Below are 17710 nucleotides of genomic sequence, written 5' to 3'. Positions count from 1 at the left end.
AGGAAGGGGGTTGTTAGTTGACTTTCCCTGAGCTGCTTCTGCGCTGACACTTTTGGGTCTGGAAGGACCTGAGGCCCAGGAACCCAGTGTTCAGTGGGAGCTGGAAACCCCAGAAATGGTCAGAATTGCTGGGAGGAAGACAGTCTCCAGAACCTTCCTTCCCTGGGAGAGAGGGGGGTGTGAAGCCACGTGGGGAACCCTGCTCGTCCTGTCTGGGGCAGTTTCAGGCCCCTCCCTGGCATGCTATTAAAGGCTAGGCCTCCTGTGCTGCCCAGTCCCCGCAGGAGCAGGCAGACACGGTGGCTCTGCCAGGAGAACGGGGTGCTCTCAGGTGGCCCCTGGAGCTCGTTCCATCCTCCTGGCAGGACTGGGCTTCTCTCCTGACCCCAGACCAGGGTCCCCTGCTCAGTGTGGGCAGCTCACACGCTGGTGGTCAGAGGCCCCTGCCAGCTCAGCCTGTCTCCTCCTAACACCAATTATTTCGAGAAAGGACGGTCCGCACGCCGAAGGGCAGGATGGTTCTGAGCGGAGCCCTGTGCTTCCGGTGAGTATGAGCCTCGGAAATGGCTGTGTCCTGGGGACAGCGCAGGTGCATGCTGTCCAGCCTTTTCTGGGAGGAACAGGCCTGGCCCAGGGGAGCTGCAGCTCCCCAAGAGGGGTGGGCAGTGGGCCATTGAGAATAGCTCTCCCCACCCTTTCCTCCCTCCCCCTCCCAAGACACATTCTTCCAGCCTCTCCCTGGGCAGCCCCTCAGGGGCTCCTCTGTGGGCAGAGGGACAGGGGCCCCCTGTGTGGAGCTGCAGCCTCCTGCGTCCATATTGAGATCAAGTCAGGAGACCGCCTGTCATGCCACGGCATGACCTGGCATCCCTGGCCCTTGCCCCACTGGCCCTGCTGCCTTCGGGACAAAAGAACCACGGCAACAAAACGACTGTCAGGCAGTCTGTCTGCCCTCTGGTGTGTGAGACTGGGCCCTAGGCTACGCTCTGGACATTGTAGCCATGAATGACATCCGTCCTCACTCTCACTGCACTCAGAGCCTCAACAGCTTTTCCCAAAGTGTGTTCCCTGGAGCCCAGTCCTGCGAGCCGCTGTACACAGGGGACTTCCCAACAGAGTGAGTGCAAGACATGCTCTTTATGGCTCCTTGTGAGTGGCACAGTCTGAGGAACTCTGAGGCAGAGATTTGTCCACATTAACCGACACCGAGCCAGTGTACACAGTGCACTTTATTCCACGTGGCGTCTGGGGAATCCCCACTGGACACACCTTCACCTCACGGGACGCCAGGAATCAGCTGAGCTCACATGTGAAAAGTAAAAGAAAAGCATTTTACATGAAAGACATTCTGACGGTGGCAGGGCATCTGTGGCCGAGCAGAAGGAAAGCCCCTGATGTCTTCAGTGACGACTGAGCGTGGGATTTTCATCGAGGAGAGCCGGGCATGTTGAACTCGCTGTCTTAGCGTGTGATGGGTAAACCAGCCCTGCCGTGTGGGACTGGGCAGAAACCGACTCTGAGCGGTTTGTCCATTGCAAGTTGGCAGCCGTGCTGGCAGAGCAGGACGGGGACCTGGGACTCCAACTTTCCAACATGACACCCAAGGGGCTGCTTAGTGTAGGAAAGACTGAATAGGGTGAAGAAGTGAACCCCAGGCTCTGTGGGAGGCTGTGGGGCCAGTGGGGCTGGAAGAAGGTCTTGCCATTCCTTTGGCACAGCGGGCAGAGGAGGACAGTGCCTGGGACTGGGGAACTCTGGTGCACGTCAAACTGGACTCCCCACTCCCACTTCCCTGACCGAGTGTCATTGTTCTGATGTTCCAGAATGAAGGATGCAGCATTGAAGGTGCTTTATCTGCAGGATAACCAGCTGCTGGCGGGTGGGGTGCATGCAGGGAAGGTCCTGAAAGGTAGGTGGCAACAGACCCTTCTTCCCTGGGGCTCTGCTCTGAGGGGAGGGGTTGGGAGGGCTTAGAACAGCCTTGCAAAACCCAGGCCTGACACAATAGCCAGGGCTCCCTGAAGCCCAGCTTCTCGCAAGGACAAAAAGAGTGACACCTCCCTGCAATGCGAGACATGTGCCCAGTGCAACCTGGAGCCACTGTGCAGGGGGAGGTGATGTAGGGGCTGTTTTCTAAGACAAATGCGTTGTCCTGTCCTCACAACTGGACTTAGGCCACACATCCTTGTCCTGGGACACATCCAGTGCTGGGAGAACCTGACAGGCTCCCTGGGCCTTTATTTCCCCGGGGGCGAGTTTCTGTACCTATAGCCTGGTTCCCTTGTGCTCTAGGTGACCCCTGGTCACTCAGAGTGGCAGGACCCTGAGAACAGGTGGCACCCTTGGCCTGGTGCTTACTCATTCTGTGCCACACATGGCGAGAGGCAGGCCCTTCTCTCTGCAACAGCTCTCACCTGCCCGCCTGGGACAGGCTCGCCGGGCCTGGGGCCAGGCAGACCCTCTGCGAGGCTGTGTGTGCATGCCATATGTGTGCATGTGTCTGAGTGCCTGTGTGCACACATGTGTGCATATGGGGGGAATGGCCCAGACGATTGAGACTCTCTCCTGTTCTTAGGCATCTCCCAGGGGATAGAATAATATTCAAGTAACTCGGAGGAGAGGCCAAGTGTGGAGGGTATTAAAGGAGGAGGTCAGGGTCCTGTGAGGGTTGGTGAAGGCTTAAGGATTTGATCATGGACAAGAAGGTGGGGGAGGGGGCGGGAGATGGTACAATGTGCTCTATGCCTTGATGTCTTCGGCCCAGCTGGCAGGAGAGCACCTTTCCCCACATGACAGCTGCTGAGGCCCAGGGACAGCATGCCTCACAGAGACCTGCTCCCCCAAGTCCACGACGGGGCGTGGGAGTGGGCGGAGAGTGGGAGGAAAGGCAGGCAAGGCCCTGCATCTGGCTTCCTTCCTCTAGGAGAGGAGATCAGTGTTGTCCCCAATCGGTTTTTGGATGGCAGCCTCTCTCCAGTCATCCTGGGCGTCCAGGGAGGGAGCCAGTGCCTATCGTGTGGGACTGGGCAGGAACCGATTCTGAAACTAGAGGTGAGTTCAATGGGCTCCACTGAGCAGCCAATGCTGAGGCCAAGGTCGAGCGCCTCTCCCACCAGCTTCTGTTATTGCCCTCTGTGTTCCAAGCCCTCGTCCCAGCCCTCCTCGCCACCCCATTCACACCCTCACCTGCTGTACCCTCTACCTGCAGCCAGTGGACATTATGGAGCTCTACCGCAGCCCAGAGGGCTCCAGGGGCTTCACCTTCTACAGGCGGGACACGGGGCTCACCTCCAGATTCGAGTCGGCTGCCTTCCCGGGCTGGTTCCTCTGCACTGCGCCCGAAGCAGACCAGCCTCTCAGGCTCACCCAGCTTCCAGGGGATGCCAGCTGGGACCACCCCATCATGGACTTCTACTTCCAGCAATGTGACTAGGGCAACCCATCTCCCAGGACCCAGGGGCAAAGCCCCCAGGGGTGAGTGGAGGAGGAGGAGGAGGAGGGCCAAACGACCATCCTCCTCTGTTCTCGGGCCCTCACTTGACTGACTCGACACATGGTCACTCTCCCTTCTCCTGATTCCTAGTTTGCGTAAATTCTTCTAGATTTGGTGATTAGTTCAAGTTTTTTCCCTGCTGGGTGGTACTCCTGGTATGGAACCTTGCAAAAATGACACGAGGTATAAAAGGGGAGTGGTGGGAATCCTCATGCTTCATGGTACCTTGTCCAGTGCCCCTGAACCCCACAGGCCAGCCCCATCCCAAGTTGAGCCTATTAGGGCCACCAGCTCCCTACATGGGGTCCCATCACTATCCCTGTGCAGGATAAAGGGTTAGGGACCCAAGTCCCAGTCCCTTCCCCTTCCCTAATTCAGCTGCCATCATATGTGCCTTCTCCACCCCACCCTCATGCTCTCAGGGTGGTGGTGCCCAAGGGCATGGCTCCAGCTCAGAAGACCGAGGGTGGACAGGCAGTCACTCCTTCTGAAACCCAAGGTACAATTAAAATCCAAGATGCTGGTGTCTAGTCACATGGAGATGCTCATGACACATTAAGCAAGAAGAGCAAGTTACACAGTGGCATATCTTATAATTCCATTTTAATTAAAAATACATATTTAATTAAAAATATAAGAAAAAGTCTTCAAGAGTTTACTTCAATTTTAGCAATGTCAGGCTGCTGGTATTAGGTGACTTTTTGTTGTTGTTCTTTTTATTTATTTGTATATTCTAATTGTCCTACACTGAAGATGGATTACCTGTGTCATGATCAGAAGAATTAATTTTGAGGTGAGCAGAGCAGACATCATTTCTGATTGTCCTCAGCTCCCACTTCCTGGGAGTGAGATAGGGTGGTTGCCTTCAGTTCAGATCTCAGCAGGCTGGGAAGGAGGGCCTGGTGGGTGCCTGTGGTTGGAGTCTCCTGGGGAGGGAACCGACAGAGAGAATACCATGCACTTTGACTGGAAGTGGTCCCTGAGGTTTCAGGATGTGAGATTCAGCCTCCCAGGGACTCCAGTGCTGGTTGAGTATGTCCCTCTAAATCTACATCCTTCTGAACCCCAGACTGTGACCTTATTTGGAGATAGGGCCTTTCCAGGTACAATTGGTTGAAGCCATGCTGTATTGGATGGGCCCCTCACAGTGTTCTTGGTATGGAACCTTGCAAAAATGACACGAGGTAAAAAAGGGGAGTGGTGGGAATCCTCATGCTTCATGGTACTTTGCTCAGTGCCCTAAACCCCACAGGCCAGCCCCATCCCAAGTTGAGCCTATTAGGGCCACCAGCTGCCTACATGGGGTCCCATCACTACCCCTGTGCAGGATAAAGGGTTAGGGACCCAAGTCCCAGTCCCTTCCCCTTCCCTAATTCAGCTGCAATCATATGTGCCTTCTCCAACCCCACCCTCATGCTCTCACCCCCACCCTCATTGCATATGGATGCAATATGCCTGCTGTCGTGGTAAGAACAGGGGGCCCAGGGAAGAAGGTTGTGTGCAGACTGAGGCAGAGACTGGAGCTGAGCTACAATAAGGCAGGAGTGCCATGGCCCAGGCACCCTCCAGGAGGTAGCATTGTCCTGCCAGTCTCCCCAGCTGAGAGAGTGCATTTCCCCGGTGTTTTAAATCACCAAGTCTGTGATAATTGCTCATGACAGCCCTAGGAAATGAATATTCCTCTCACACTGTGTCCCCTCCCACATTGCACCAGTCCTCTCTGTGACCAGTAGAATATGGCAGAAGGAACATGGTGCCACTTCTGAAACTACGTTGGTCTCTCTCATTTCTTTGTTCCCTTGAGCTGGGGAAGCAGCTGTGTGTTGTAAGCAGCCAACAGAGACCCGAGTGGTGAAGAATGAAGCCTCTTGCCAAGGGCCACATGAATGAGCATGGAAACGCCCCTCCAGCCCTGGTCAGGCAGCCATGACGCTGCCACAGAGGACAGTGACACAGAACCACCCAGCCAAGCTGCTGTAGGCACCCTGTCCCCCCAAGAGCATGTGAGAAGAAAAACATCTGGTGCTTTAAATGACTAAGCTTTTGGAGTCACTTGTTAGGCAGCAATAGATGACTAATACACAGGGAAAAGAAGTAAATGCATTTATTTTATTATGATTGCAATTTTCTCCAATATTTTCATTTTTCTTCTCAAAGTGAACATTGGCCCCTTTACTTCTTTAAACGTTCTATTTAAAAGTTGATCATACTAAATTTGCCAAATATTCTCTGTTTCTGCAAGATTCAGTTCTTCTTTGACTACCTTTGCACCTCCAGCCATGTGTGCCAGGACTGTGACCCCAGTGTTCCCACGTAAACCCTGGGGATGAGAGCAGAGGCCAGGGAGGGGCTCAAATCTGAGCAGGTGTTGCACCTGCTCCTCACCTGTCAGACCAGCATGGATTCCACTAAGGACTAGCACGGGTTGACCGGACCAGAGAGTATGCCTCCTAGACCTTTAGCCTCAGCCTCCCAGGCCTCAGGGCTGAGAACATGGCTCCAGGCACCAGGCTATTTCTGTAGATCCAGTTCACACTCTGTGCCCACTGGCCCAGCCATGGTCCCTGATTATCACCTCTTCTGAGGAGCTTCTGCTGAATTGAGATCCCTGGCCATCTGTTCCAACACTGTCTTACATGTACCTCTATGTGACCTTCCCCTCACTGTAATAAGTTGACTTGGGGTCTCTGGTCCTTAATTTGACCTCAAAGTCAAGGCTGCATTAGCTTGTTTCCATGTACCTTGCATAGTCTTTGGCAATTGGAATTCAGTGAGTGGGATGTGGGAGCCATTTCTTACCTGAAACATTCTCTTCCCTCCTCCATCTAAATTTCAGCTGCCCCACCCTTAGGAGGAGCTGAAATTCCTTCATTCTTGAAGCTTCTCCAGCCTGAAGTGGCTCTTTATCACTTGTAGGATGATAAAACTCAAAAGGGATTTAGCAGGGATGCGCATGTAGCAGGGGAATTGTAACCACCCCACCATTCTTTTGACTTTGTTTCTGTAAGTGCTGACTCTGGTATGTTGCTTGTAGATAAACAGCATATTTGTATAAGAATCCTAGGAACTAACTTTAGAATATACAGACTCCACCTTCAGTTGTCCCTGACCTTCAACTGTAAAACCACGATGATACAAACCAGATTGTCACTTGACCAAGATCCTTATTGGAAAGGACTGTACTGGTCTGCATGTAGAATGACTTTTCAAAACCATCTCCTTGAACTCTTTGTTCTGCTTTCCCTCTTCCTTCCTTATATAAATGCTGCCTGCACTGAGATGTTGGGATGGGCTATGACAAGAGTCCCCCGTCTTCTCAGGTGACTAACACTTGAATAAACCTCTTTCCTTTTTCATCAGCACCTGTCTCACAAGTTTGGCTTTTGTGGCACCAAATAGCCAAACCTTGGTTTTGGTTACAAACTGACATGTTGATTGAAAAGGAAAGAATGTAAAATGCTGTGTATATGAACCAGAGGTCTTGGCATCATGGCATTCAAATGAAACAGGTCTCATTGTTTTAGATTTCTTCCAGCCTCAGCCAGTATTTACAGAGGTATATACCCATGACATATGTAGTTTGTGCCAGCTGTCATCACTAAGGACAATAGTTGTCCTGAAGAGCAGAGAGGGTCCCAGACCATGCCTAAGGGAAGAAGCAGAAGTGCTGAGGGCTCATATCCTGAAGAAGCTGTACAGGGAGAGCCCTCCTCAAGGACTACAAGACCTCTTAGTAGGAGAATACACTCATTCTATGTGACTCCAGAACACACAAGCAAGACCAATGAATGGATAGAGCTGTTTTTCCTGTGTGACCTGGAAATTTTAACCATAATGACCACACACACTATTAGGATTTTTCCAAGAGGTTGTGAGGTCTCTGGCCCTGGAGGTATTGAAGTAGAGCCTGCTTACCCTATTATTCAGAGATGCTGTAGCACCCATTATGTCATGTCTAAGAGCCTTAAAATTGTATAAATTTGGTTTCTCACTCAAGGAAATTATTTATCTGTATTGTCTCTAACCCAATATGCCCTTGGCCCACAGATTGGAGTCTGGTTTTCTTAATTGACTTTTCAAGTGTTTATGACTTAGCTCCCCAGATGGACTATAAAGTTACTTAACAGGGATATGTAATGGATGTCTTTGTCATATAGCAGTGTGAATAAACATTCACTGATTGCCTGGAATCATACCCCACGCTTTGGCCCTTTACACAGAGGGGCAAGAGACTGAGAGAGGGGGTCAAGAATGACTGCTGGCCTTAGAAAACAGAAATCTGGTCCTGTTCCTGCCCATCTTTTCTTATCTCTCATTCTGCAGATATTGGGGTGTTAGATCGCCTCTCCCACTTCCTCCCTGGAGCCATGCGTGGAACTTTGAAAATGTCTTTAGAGGAAGAATTACAATAAGGCATTGATCCCCAGAGAACACTACACCTAAGTATTCTTCCCCTTGTGAGTGGGTAGCTGGACGAATGGATGGACAGATGTGTAGATGGATGGACTGAAATAAGTTCTGTCAGTTAGGGGCCGAGTATTTACCCTGGCCCTGCTCATTCCATGTCATGCACTCTTAGTCATCCAGGGCACATGGCACCTGGTCAGTTCAGGATTATCTAAGTTTAATGTCCTTTGAGCATGGATTTTGTCAGATGTTCTGTATCATCAAGTTGATTCCAGCTATTGGATGTACCTCCCATCATTCCAAACAGGGTCAAGCTCATATGCGCTCAGGCCCCACTTCCATGCTGCCTGGCTTCAGCCATCAGAGGTTGTTCTCCCCTCAGGCCCCTTGGACTCATTCCACTTGCCTCTGCCACCTTTAAGTCTAGAATGGAGCCCATGGGTACCAAAGGGAAGGCAACCTGAGGACATCTGATGCCAGCATTGTTTATCTAGTGGCCCAAGCCACCAATAACAGTGTCAATGACAGTAGCTATGAGCAGGGGCCCAGCGCTGAGCTTCTGCAAACAAACATTCATTAATACCCCCACCTTCTCATTACCCATATTTGCTGTAGACATTGTGAAATCCACAGGTTCTTCTTCCCCATCCTGGAGCCAATTTTAAAGATGCTGCAGGCCCAACCTACCAGATCAGACTGTATAAAGGCAGGCAGGTGCCCTGGAGAAGTCAGTTGGTGGTTCCAGGCACTGAGGATTTGCAGGTCAGTGGTGGGCAGGCAATGTTCTCTCTATTTTCTTCTTCCTTCTATCAACATCCCAATATGCCCTTTCTTTAACTCCTCCTGGCAACTCTCTAGATGGAAAAATGTTCTATCCACAGAACACCATGGGATACTGGGGAAGTTCCGGGGCACATAGAAGGAATTGGAGGAGAAAGTTGAATCAGGATAATGTTAATATTTGGAACTATATGCTTTAGGATATAATGCCAGAGGAATTTTCTAGGCCAGTGGTGTTCAGTAGTGCTTGGTGAGGTTTGGACTCTTTAAGGTACCCCAGTGCCTACTGTAGTGCTCAAGGATAATGCTTGCATGTTCTGCTGACTCCATCACATGTTGACTCAGCAAAAGCAGGCCCCTTTTATCCATTTTCATTCAAGTTTCTGTGTAAAACTTAGTTTTTAAAAGTACTGTCTGGGCTAGCCACTCGTTCCAATGATAGTAAGTTGGAGGCCGGGATAAAGGGGACTCTCCAAGGTTGAATACAAATGAGTAGCAGCGCTAGGTCTTGAGCCCACTTTGCCATTTGAATTCGCTGTGTGGCTCTGTGTCCTGCCCATGAGCACCACTTGTGTCAGAAGGAGGTTGGAGGGAGCTACAAGCCATGCTTTATGGCTTCAAGATAGTGTTAACTTTTATAAGGGAAACCAATGTCTATAGATAGAACAATAAACAATACAGTGAAATTTAATAGGAGTGCAGAGTAGGGTGCAATAGTAAAGATTTATTAAACTCTGAGTCTCGGCATCATAGATAGTTTGATCTGATTCTTAATAACCACATACTCTAACTTCATGATTTTATAGATGCTGAAACTGAGGATTGAGGTTAAGTGAACTTGTATGGCTTGTTACTCTGAGCTGCCAATTAATTTGGCAGAACTAGACATTTAACCTATAGATAATGATTCCATGTTCAGTGACCCTAATGACATAGGTCAGAGTGGACAGCAGTGAGGAGGAATGACTTTTGAGACAGAGGAATCAAAGACAGCCCTAAGTGTGGCCATTGGGAGGTAGAAAGAAGTTGTATGCCTGGAGGGGTGGCTCAGTGTCCACAGAGAAGTGAGACACGCTCATACAAATAGATCTGGGCCAGAGGGTGGTGAAAGAGCAGCCACCGTGGATTGTAGAGCTGGGTGGGGATGTGTGAGAGCAGTACTTAGAAGATGAGTCCATGTTGGTCTGGATTGAAGGTAGGAAAACCAGGAACACAGGCAAGGTCTAATGGCTGTTAAGAAATAAAAGTTAATTTTAAAGAATAATCTATCACAGTAGTCAGCAAACTGCAGCTCTCGAACCACATGCGGCTTGTGTACCGCGGTTTGCTGCTCTGTTGACTAATGAGTTTGCCAACCACTGATGTATCAGAACTTGTTAATAAATTAAACAGAGTCAGGAGACGTGGGCAAAATGGTCAATGACTCTCAGGTTTTTGAATCTCACTGGCTGGAGGAAGATTGTGTAGGAGGGAGAAATAAAACTGGGAGGGAGATTGGACTGGGGGTGGGTGGGCAAGAGGTGATCAATTTGACCTTAGAAATATTTGGTTGGGTGTGATGGCAAGATGTCCAGAAGGGGGTGTCCTTTAGCTGCTGGAGATAAACTGGGGTGTTCAGTCTGGACTTGGAGGTGTAAACTAACATGATCATTGCAGTTATGGAAATGGGTGAATTGAAACTCTGGGAAATGAAAGAGAAGGGCTTAGGACTTTGACTTGTGGCTTCCAGTGTTAGGAATGCTTCCAAAGGAAGGGCAAATCTACACCATCTGAGAAGAGGACATGCAGAGGTGTGAAGGGAGGCAGTCAACCAAGGGTTCCAAGGGGCAATGGCCAACTATCAGAGGATTGAGAAAGAGTCCAGATTTGGTGCCATAGAAACTAATGTGGGTTTTAGAGAACATATTCACATGCAGGAGACCAAAAAGAAGATAGGATGGGGATGGTGTGCAAATAGCATGGAGAGTGTCTGGGGCTATTTGGTGCTGGTATGTGACCCAGGACAGGAGAACTGATGAACTCTGTGACAGCCAGAGATGGTGTTTAAGGAGAGGTACGGGACAAAGTCCAGTGAAAGGCCACTTGGGGGCAAAAGAGAAGGAAAAGCTCTGGGGATGGAGTGTGTGACACACTGGGAGGGACTGAGATCCCTGAGCTCCCTGATGGACTAAATATGAACTTTTCCCTCCTCCTCACTCCATCACCGTGAAGCCAGGACCCAGGCAGGAGCTGATGTGGGAGCCTATAGGGGAGACACTGGAATTTGGGGCTATGCCAGGACTGGAGGCTTCTGGGGCTCCAGGGGGCACTCAGTTGCCCTGAATTTCTGCCAGTTCTTTGAGCTGATAGTGACTATGGGAATCCTGCTGGTCCAGCTTCACTGGGTCTGCCCCAGCCAGACCTTGGCACAGCTACCAGGATGCGTATACTTTTGCTGCCACAACCAAAAGATCCCATGTAGCTTGGCTGAGAGAGAGCACTGCATCAGGTGGGCTTTGTCGAGGCCATGCTGCTGGGGTCCTCTCTAGGCTGGGGGATCATCCGGTGCTTTGCTACTCAGAGTTTGGTCCAGGGACCAGCAGCATTGGCACTTGGTTGCGAGTTTGAAATTCAGAGTCTCAGGTCCCACACCAGACTGAGGGAATCAGAATCTGCTTTTAGCAATAGCTGCCAATGAATGACATGTTCACCAGAGAGAGAATGGAGCTAGCCTAGCTGATCACTGGGATCACACCAAGCCTAGGAAAGACTCATCAAGAACCCCTAGGTGACTCAAAGGGCAGGCACTTTTGGGAGCCAGTGACTTTATCTGAATGCTTCACTTAAAAAAATTAAAACTGCTGAAACCAGTTTGGCTCAGTAGATAGAGTGTTGGTCTTTGGACTGAAGGGTCCCAGGTTAGATTCTGGTCAAGGGCATGTACCTGGGTTGTAAGCTCAATCCCTGGACCCAAGTTGGGGTCCAAGCAATCAATGTTTTTCTCTCTCTTCCCTTTTCTTCCACTCTCAAAAAAGAAAAAAAAAATCAATGGAAAAATATCCTAAGGTGAGGATTAAAAAGAAAATTAAACTTACTTTACTTTATACTAAAACTGAAATTCATATTTATTATATATAGGAAGAATGTTAACATCTTAAAAAACAAACAAACAAAAAAAACCATTCATGATCTTGCTACCACAGATCAGTGCTGTAGCAATGTGGGCATCCTTTGCTTCTGTGTCTTTGAATGCTTGTGGGTTTCAGTGGCATCATAACCTATGCATGATTTATATCCTGCACTTTTCACTTGATATATCTTCTACAATATCATATTTAATGTACACATACTTTTCTTATTTACTAAATTTGCCATAATTTTAAAATCAATGGCCTATTATTGAATATTTAGATTATTCATAACTTCCTGCTATTGTAAAGTCTATATAGTGAAGATCTTTGTTGTTGTGGGGTCATACCCTGGAGTCAGAATAAGACCACCAGAGGCTGCTAATAGATTAAAAAAGCAGGCATGGATTTATTGAACTGGCCAGGACAGCCGCAAGAGCACCACACACAGGTGGCCACACTCACGACTGCGCCGTTCCAGGTGTAGGCAATCCTTTAGGTCTAAACCACAAGGATTTTCCTTTGTTCTGAATTCTGAATTCTAAATTCTAAAGTCTGGGAACAACCCCCAAGGTGGCTCCCAGCTACATCCTGCTAGACATTGGAATGTGGCCCTATCTTGGGATAGCAGATATTGTAGTACACAAGCAGACCTGAGCGGTTAATCTCTAAAGGTTATCTGCAGTTTCTACTCCTGAAGCTACCGAGTCAGTGGGAATCAATCTCCTGTGGTCCTGGTCCACAGGCACAGGAAAATTGCCTTAGCCTCCAGGTCTCAATCTGGAAGCTGAGGCAACTACCCTATTGTTTAAGCAAGTAAGCGAGTGCCGAAGCCAGAATAGCAGGGTTAAAATTCAAACAGCAGTTTTTACCCAAGTATGGTTGCTACCATACTTCATTTGTGACTAAATGTTTGGGCAATCTCTTATATTTCATTAGAATGAGGGCAATGGATGAACTTACGAAGCACAAAAGGCTTTTTTAATACTTTGATCACATCACCAGTACCTTCCAGAATTGCAGTCCTGCCTGGCTCCCTGTTATTCTTTACTCCCACGAACCCTCAGACTGCAAAGCCCAGAGACAAGAAATGGACTGAGGCAGATCCAGCTCTAAAGCTGTCTCAGTCTCACCACTTCTCACACCCAGGCCTTGGAGCTCAGTGCTGCTGCAGCAGCTGGAGCCCACCATCAGCATCAACCTGTCCTCTCACCTGCCTCCACACATCCTCGTCACTTCCCTCTCCCTCTCTGAGCCCTGCTCCTTTCTACCAATTTTCTCCTCCTCCCACCCTCTCTATTTTCTGCTCTCTTATTTCTTCTCTTTCCCCTTCTTGGTGAGAATCTTACCTGCTCGGTAAACCTCAGCCCTAGCCATCCTTGCATTTTACTTTTCCAGGCTATTTTCCAACTCTTACCACACTCAGGCCCTAATTTGCTCTGGTTCTTTCAAACTAGATTCCAGACCAGCCCTTTGGGAGGTCATTTTAGGACAAAGCTCTGGGGCAGATTACCTGGCTGGAAGGAGAGGCTTTGTGGCCTGGGTTTATATGGGGACACTGGCTTCAGTTTCGATCACTCATACCTTGAACCTGAGCCTGTCCTGTTTCCACGTGGTGTAGTGGCAGGAGCTTGTCAGGGTTTGGATGGTCTCTCTCTTCCAGAGTCTGGGCAAGGCGACCAGTCCCTCGGAACAAGCTGTCTCACTGTGCAGGGCAGGGTCCACACCTCCTGCTCAGAGGGAAGGGTGGCTGTGGTGACTATATCTCTGGGAAGTGGGGTGAGGTTCCAGTGAGCCCATCCTCAAGCTGTGAGGCTCCAGCTCACCACCACCAGCTCAGCATGGGAAGTGCTCCTAGAGAAATCATTTGGAGAATGTATTCTCTGATTTCGCAGGGCTGGAACTAGGGCACGCTCTCAAGCTCACACCCCTGCCAGCTCGACCTGTTCCCAGATGCCCAAATGAGAGGGGCCAGCGCTGCCTGGAGTGTATGGGGTTAGGGAGACCTCAGTGGACTAGGGGGCCAGTCATGGAATAGTGGCCTGGTGGGATCTTCCATCCTGTGCCTGGGGATTTGGGGCGCATGGGGTGTCTGCCCCAGCTCCACTGCCCTCCTCTCACAGTCCTTCTCTCTTTTCCCTCAAGGACCAGTCACCTGGGATTGGAGAAATGTGCTCCCTCCCCATGGCAAGATACTACATGTAAGTTCTCCCTTTCCTGGTCAGGAGCCTGGGGATGATTCGGGAGAGGGAAAGAGGCCAAGGCAGAATGGCAAGCCTCCTTCTTACCCTAGAAACCTCAATGCCCTGTAATTAAGCTTAATCACAACCCCAATAACAATAGTCTCTTTCCTAAGCATCTGCACTATGCCAGCCATTTACTGTCTTGTCTCCATCCTAAGAAATCCATGAAAGGTTGTTACTAAGCTCATTTTACAGATCGATAAACAGGCTCAGAGGTTAAACAAATTCGCGGATGTCACCCAGAGCCAGGGCCCAGACTGCACATCCTCTGTGCTGCTCTATTCTCTTTCTGAAAGTTGAGGGATCATTCTGCGTCTCAGTGACAACATCTCCATGTGCTGGCCTCTGTGGCCTCACTCCTAATCCGGGTTTCTGTGTCTTACTTACATTTTTTCTTGTTTGACATTTTGGTGTTTACTTAGTTTACTCTTTACTGTCTATGACTTTCTATGCAAATTACCCCAGCCCTTAGGGAAGGTGATGGGATGTAATGAAAATAAAATACACTGGCCACTGGGGTGCCTGTCCTCAGCTCCTGCACAGACATCTTGTCCCAACATGGGCCAGTCGGGGGCTCCAGGAAGTCACACCGCAGCTGGAAGTCATGACACATATACAAAACATGGAAATGACAAGACAGATGCCTACCTTGGGGTATCTAGCTTGGGTTCAGGTCTCCAAACAACTCTGGCCAGCAGATGCATTCCACACTGTCTTGGAGGACCAGTTGGCAAGCCCAGGCTCCTCAGATGTTTATTTTTATTTTATTTATTTATTTATTTATTTATTTATTTATTTAAATATATTTTTATTGATTTTGAACAGAGAGGAAGGGAGAGAGATAGAGAGTCAGAAACATCGATGAGAGAGAGTCATTGATCAGCTGCCTCTTGCACACCTCCCACCGGTATGCCCGCAACCAAGGTACATGCCCTTGACCAGAATCGAACCCGGGGACCTTTCAGTCCCCAAGCGGACGCTCTATCCATTGAGCCAAACCGGTTTCGGCAGATGTTTATTTTTTATTGTGTAAGTGAACTTGCTTTAAACACATAGTCATTAGCTAAGGGTATTGTAATTAGCTGTTATTGAGAAAGGAAGCTCTCCTGGAGGCAGTGGCGTTGGCTCTGAGCCTCTGCCCTGGAAAATAAGGAAGCTCCTCGGGCTTGAGAATGGCTGACAAATGTCTCTGAAACCAGCCAGGCAACTGAGCTAATAGCCATGCACATGCTCACTCAGCATGGTTTCTCAGCTCCAGGCATGCAGTCACCCTCCCAGGCCACTATTACCACCAAAGCCAAGCCCAGTGGCTGTCATCAGGCCATTCCAGCTTTCTGCCGACCCCTTTACTTGGCCTCCATAATATGGGTGTCCCAGAGCTCTCCTGCTGGGTACAGAGAACTGTGTGGCTTATTTACTATCACTTAGAATTTGTTTCCCCAATTTATGGATTTTCTTCTATTAAAGAGTGCTTAGATAGCTGAAAAGCAAATCACACTTCAATATACACTCAATTAATTCCTTTAATAAGAGAATAAACATCTATGGATAACTGGGGCAGGTCCAGAAAACCCAGAAGAAGACTCACTGTATGCTGAGACATCTCAGCCTCCTGAGAAGATTTCTCCAGAAGGCAGCAGAAAAGGGCTATATCATCCAGAAACTTCTCTACCCCCCAGTGAAATGGCACACTCTCCTCTCAATGTCCTGAAGGCCTGACAGAGCCCAAGCCTTGTAAAGGGCAGAGGTGCAGCCTCTGATGAGATCCAGGAAGCCTTTCCTGCCTTAAGATAACCTGGTCCTTACCTGCCCCTTCTCACCTGTAGGAGGAGAACAACCCCAGATACTTAGTATGCAATCAGATTGCAGGGTTGGGGCTCAGCAGTGCCATCAGTATTGCCATCTGTTCCAGAATTAAGGATGCCGATCAGAAGGCTCTGTACCTAAGAGGCGACCAACTCTTGGTGGGAGATCCTGATGCAGACAACTGCTGTGCAGGTGAGCCCTGAGCCTCTGCCTCCGGGACCTGCCCAGGCTCCATCTGCCACATGCTCACCCCTGCCCTCCTGCCTCTGGGGACAGTGAGAAGAGACAGTGAATAACTGAGACCCACTCCTACTAAGAGGGCATGACCCTGAAGGTGTCCTAGTGCATCCTGCTTTGCCCTGGCCCAATTCCTGCCAAACACAGCTCGGCCAGAGTTTATGATGTGGGTCCGCTCATGCCCTGGTTCTCTCCTCTCTTCCTTCCCAGAGAAGATCTGCATACTTCCCAACAGAGACCTGGACCGCACCCAACTTCCCATCTTCCTGGGGATCCAGGGAGGCAGGCGCTGCCTGGCCTGTGTGGAGACAGGAGAGGGGCCTACCCTGCAGCTGGAGGTGAGAAGCTTCCTATTCTAGGGAACCCTGTAGAGCTGCCTGTCCTCCAGGCACTCTGGCATCTCTGGTCCCACCTGTGGGTGCCCTGCCAGGTCCACACGTCCCTCTCCTGCAGGTTTCCGCCATCTCCCTATGCACCCAGGGCCAAGACCCTTGTCCTCACAGCCCTCAGAAGGCCTTTCCCAGTAAAGTCCCTCCTTGCCCAGTCCCTCACCACCTCCTCTGCAGCCTCACCTTGCAGCTGGCCTCTTGCACCCCCTCCGCCCCCCTCCCCCAGGATGTGAGTATCGAGGACCTGTACAAGGGCGGCGAGCAGGCCAAACGCTTCACCTTCTTCCAGAGAAGCCTGGGTTCTGCCTTCAGGCTTGAGGCTGCAGCCTGGCCCGGCTGGTTTCTCTGTGGCCCGGCTGAGCCCCAGCAACCGGTTCAACTCACCGAGGAGACTGAACCTTCCATCCGCACTGTGTTCTACTTTGAACAGAGTCGGTAGGGAGGCAGCCGGCAAAGTTCCAGCCTGATGCCCCCAAGCAGGCTCATGTGCTCCGGGCCAGTGGTAGGCAGAGCGATGTCCACATCTTGACCCCCAGCACCTGGGGATATGTCACCTTACAAAGCAAAGGGGACTTTGTGTAAGTTAAAGGTCTGGAAATGGGAAGACCATCTTGGCTTATGAGGTGGAAGGGAGATGAGCAATGTCTCATGGGGTCCTCATAAGAGGGAGGCAGGAGGGCAGGAGTCAGAGAGAGGTGGGAAGATGCTGTGCTGCTAACTTCAAAGATGGGAAGGGGCTGTGGCATGAGTGCAGGTGGTCCAGAAGCTGGACAAGGCAAGGGAATGATTGTTCCCTAAAGCCCCCAGGAGAAAACAACGCTGTGACTACTTGATTTAATCTCATGATGCCATTTCAGGCACCTGCCATCCAGAGCTGTCAAATATTAAATGTGTGTTGTTTTCAGCACTACACTTGTGGAGTTTGTTACAGCGGCAACAGGGAACTGATACAGGGCCTCAGCCCTGCGTGTGTCCAATGCCAGGGAACCTTGAGGTCTCCAGAAGGCCAGCCACAGCTGCTCCTCTAGTCCATCTGCTCCAGAGCTTCCAGAGCAGCCACGACACTCCAGGAAGAACCCACCTGTCTTCCTCTGTTCACGGGCAATGCCTTGGGCAGCTAACCGTTTCAGCTTTAGTTCAAATCTTACAACTTTTCTATGAGACACTTCACAATGTGTCAGTCATTCCACTGATGATTGGTGCCTTTATTGTCTGCTGGTCCAGATGAGTGAGGAGCAAAGAGGGGCA

The 17710-nt window shown here is 50.0% G+C and overlaps 2 protein-coding genes across 5 annotated transcripts; both read left to right on the top strand.

Annotated features, from left to right (window-relative positions):
- The first annotated feature begins 261 nt into the window (after window positions 1-261).
- Window positions 262-6855, top strand: IL36RN (interleukin 36 receptor antagonist). Of its 4 annotated transcripts, XR_004987551.1 has the most exons (7): window positions 269-331; window positions 491-544; window positions 1824-1909; window positions 2924-3051; window positions 3209-3474; window positions 4247-4286; window positions 6528-6855. XR_004987551.1 is itself a non-coding variant. In XM_036435994.2 (5 exons), the coding sequence occupies exons 1-4, from the start codon at window positions 516-518 to the stop codon at window positions 3431-3433; spliced, it is 468 nt and encodes a 155-aa protein (XP_036291887.1). In that variant the 5' UTR covers window positions 262-515; the 3' UTR covers window positions 3434-3474; window positions 6528-6855. The 4 variants fall into 4 exon arrangements, 2 of the variants coding, with proteins under 2 accessions (XP_036291887.1, XP_036291886.1); XR_006741471.1 differs by having other exon boundaries at window positions 262-544; XM_036435994.2 differs by lacking the exon at window positions 4247-4286 and having other exon boundaries at window positions 262-544.
- Window positions 6856-13878: 7023 nt separating this feature from the next.
- Window positions 13879-17366, top strand: IL1F10 (interleukin 1 family member 10). The gene is made up of 4 exons (XM_036435992.2): window positions 13879-13988; window positions 15943-16028; window positions 16284-16411; window positions 16689-17366. The coding sequence occupies exons 1-4, from the start codon at window positions 13957-13959 to the stop codon at window positions 16899-16901; spliced, it is 459 nt and encodes a 152-aa protein (XP_036291885.1). The 5' UTR covers window positions 13879-13956; the 3' UTR covers window positions 16902-17366.
- Window positions 17367-17710: the final 344 nt, after the last annotated feature.

Source organism: Pipistrellus kuhlii, unplaced genomic scaffold (genome assembly GCF_014108245.1).
Source record: "Pipistrellus kuhlii isolate mPipKuh1 unplaced genomic scaffold, mPipKuh1.p scaffold_m20_p_13, whole genome shotgun sequence".
NCBI lineage: Eukaryota > Metazoa > Chordata > Mammalia > Chiroptera > Vespertilionidae > Pipistrellus > Pipistrellus kuhlii.
Note: the sequence above shows the minus strand (reverse complement) of the source record. Positions and strands in the feature narration are given on the sequence as shown.

Coding starts and splice junctions, on each gene's coding strand:
- IL1F10 (XM_036435992.2), top strand. CDS start 13,957: ATGTGCTCCCTCCCCATGGCAAGATACTACAT. Junction 16,029..16,283: donor TGCAGACAACTGCTGTGCAG/GTGAGCCCTGAG, acceptor CTTCCTTCCCAG/AGAAGATCTGCATACTTCCC. Junction 16,412..16,688: donor GGCCTACCCTGCAGCTGGAG/GTGAGAAGCTTC, acceptor CCCCTCCCCCAG/GATGTGAGTATCGAGGACCT.
- IL36RN (XM_036435994.2), top strand. CDS start 516: ATGGTTCTGAGCGGAGCCCTGTGCTTCCG. Junction 545..1,823: donor AGCGGAGCCCTGTGCTTCCG/GTGAGTATGAGC, acceptor CTGATGTTCCAG/AATGAAGGATGCAGCATTGA. Junction 1,910..2,923: donor TGCAGGGAAGGTCCTGAAAG/GTAGGTGGCAAC, acceptor TCCTTCCTCTAG/GAGAGGAGATCAGTGTTGTC.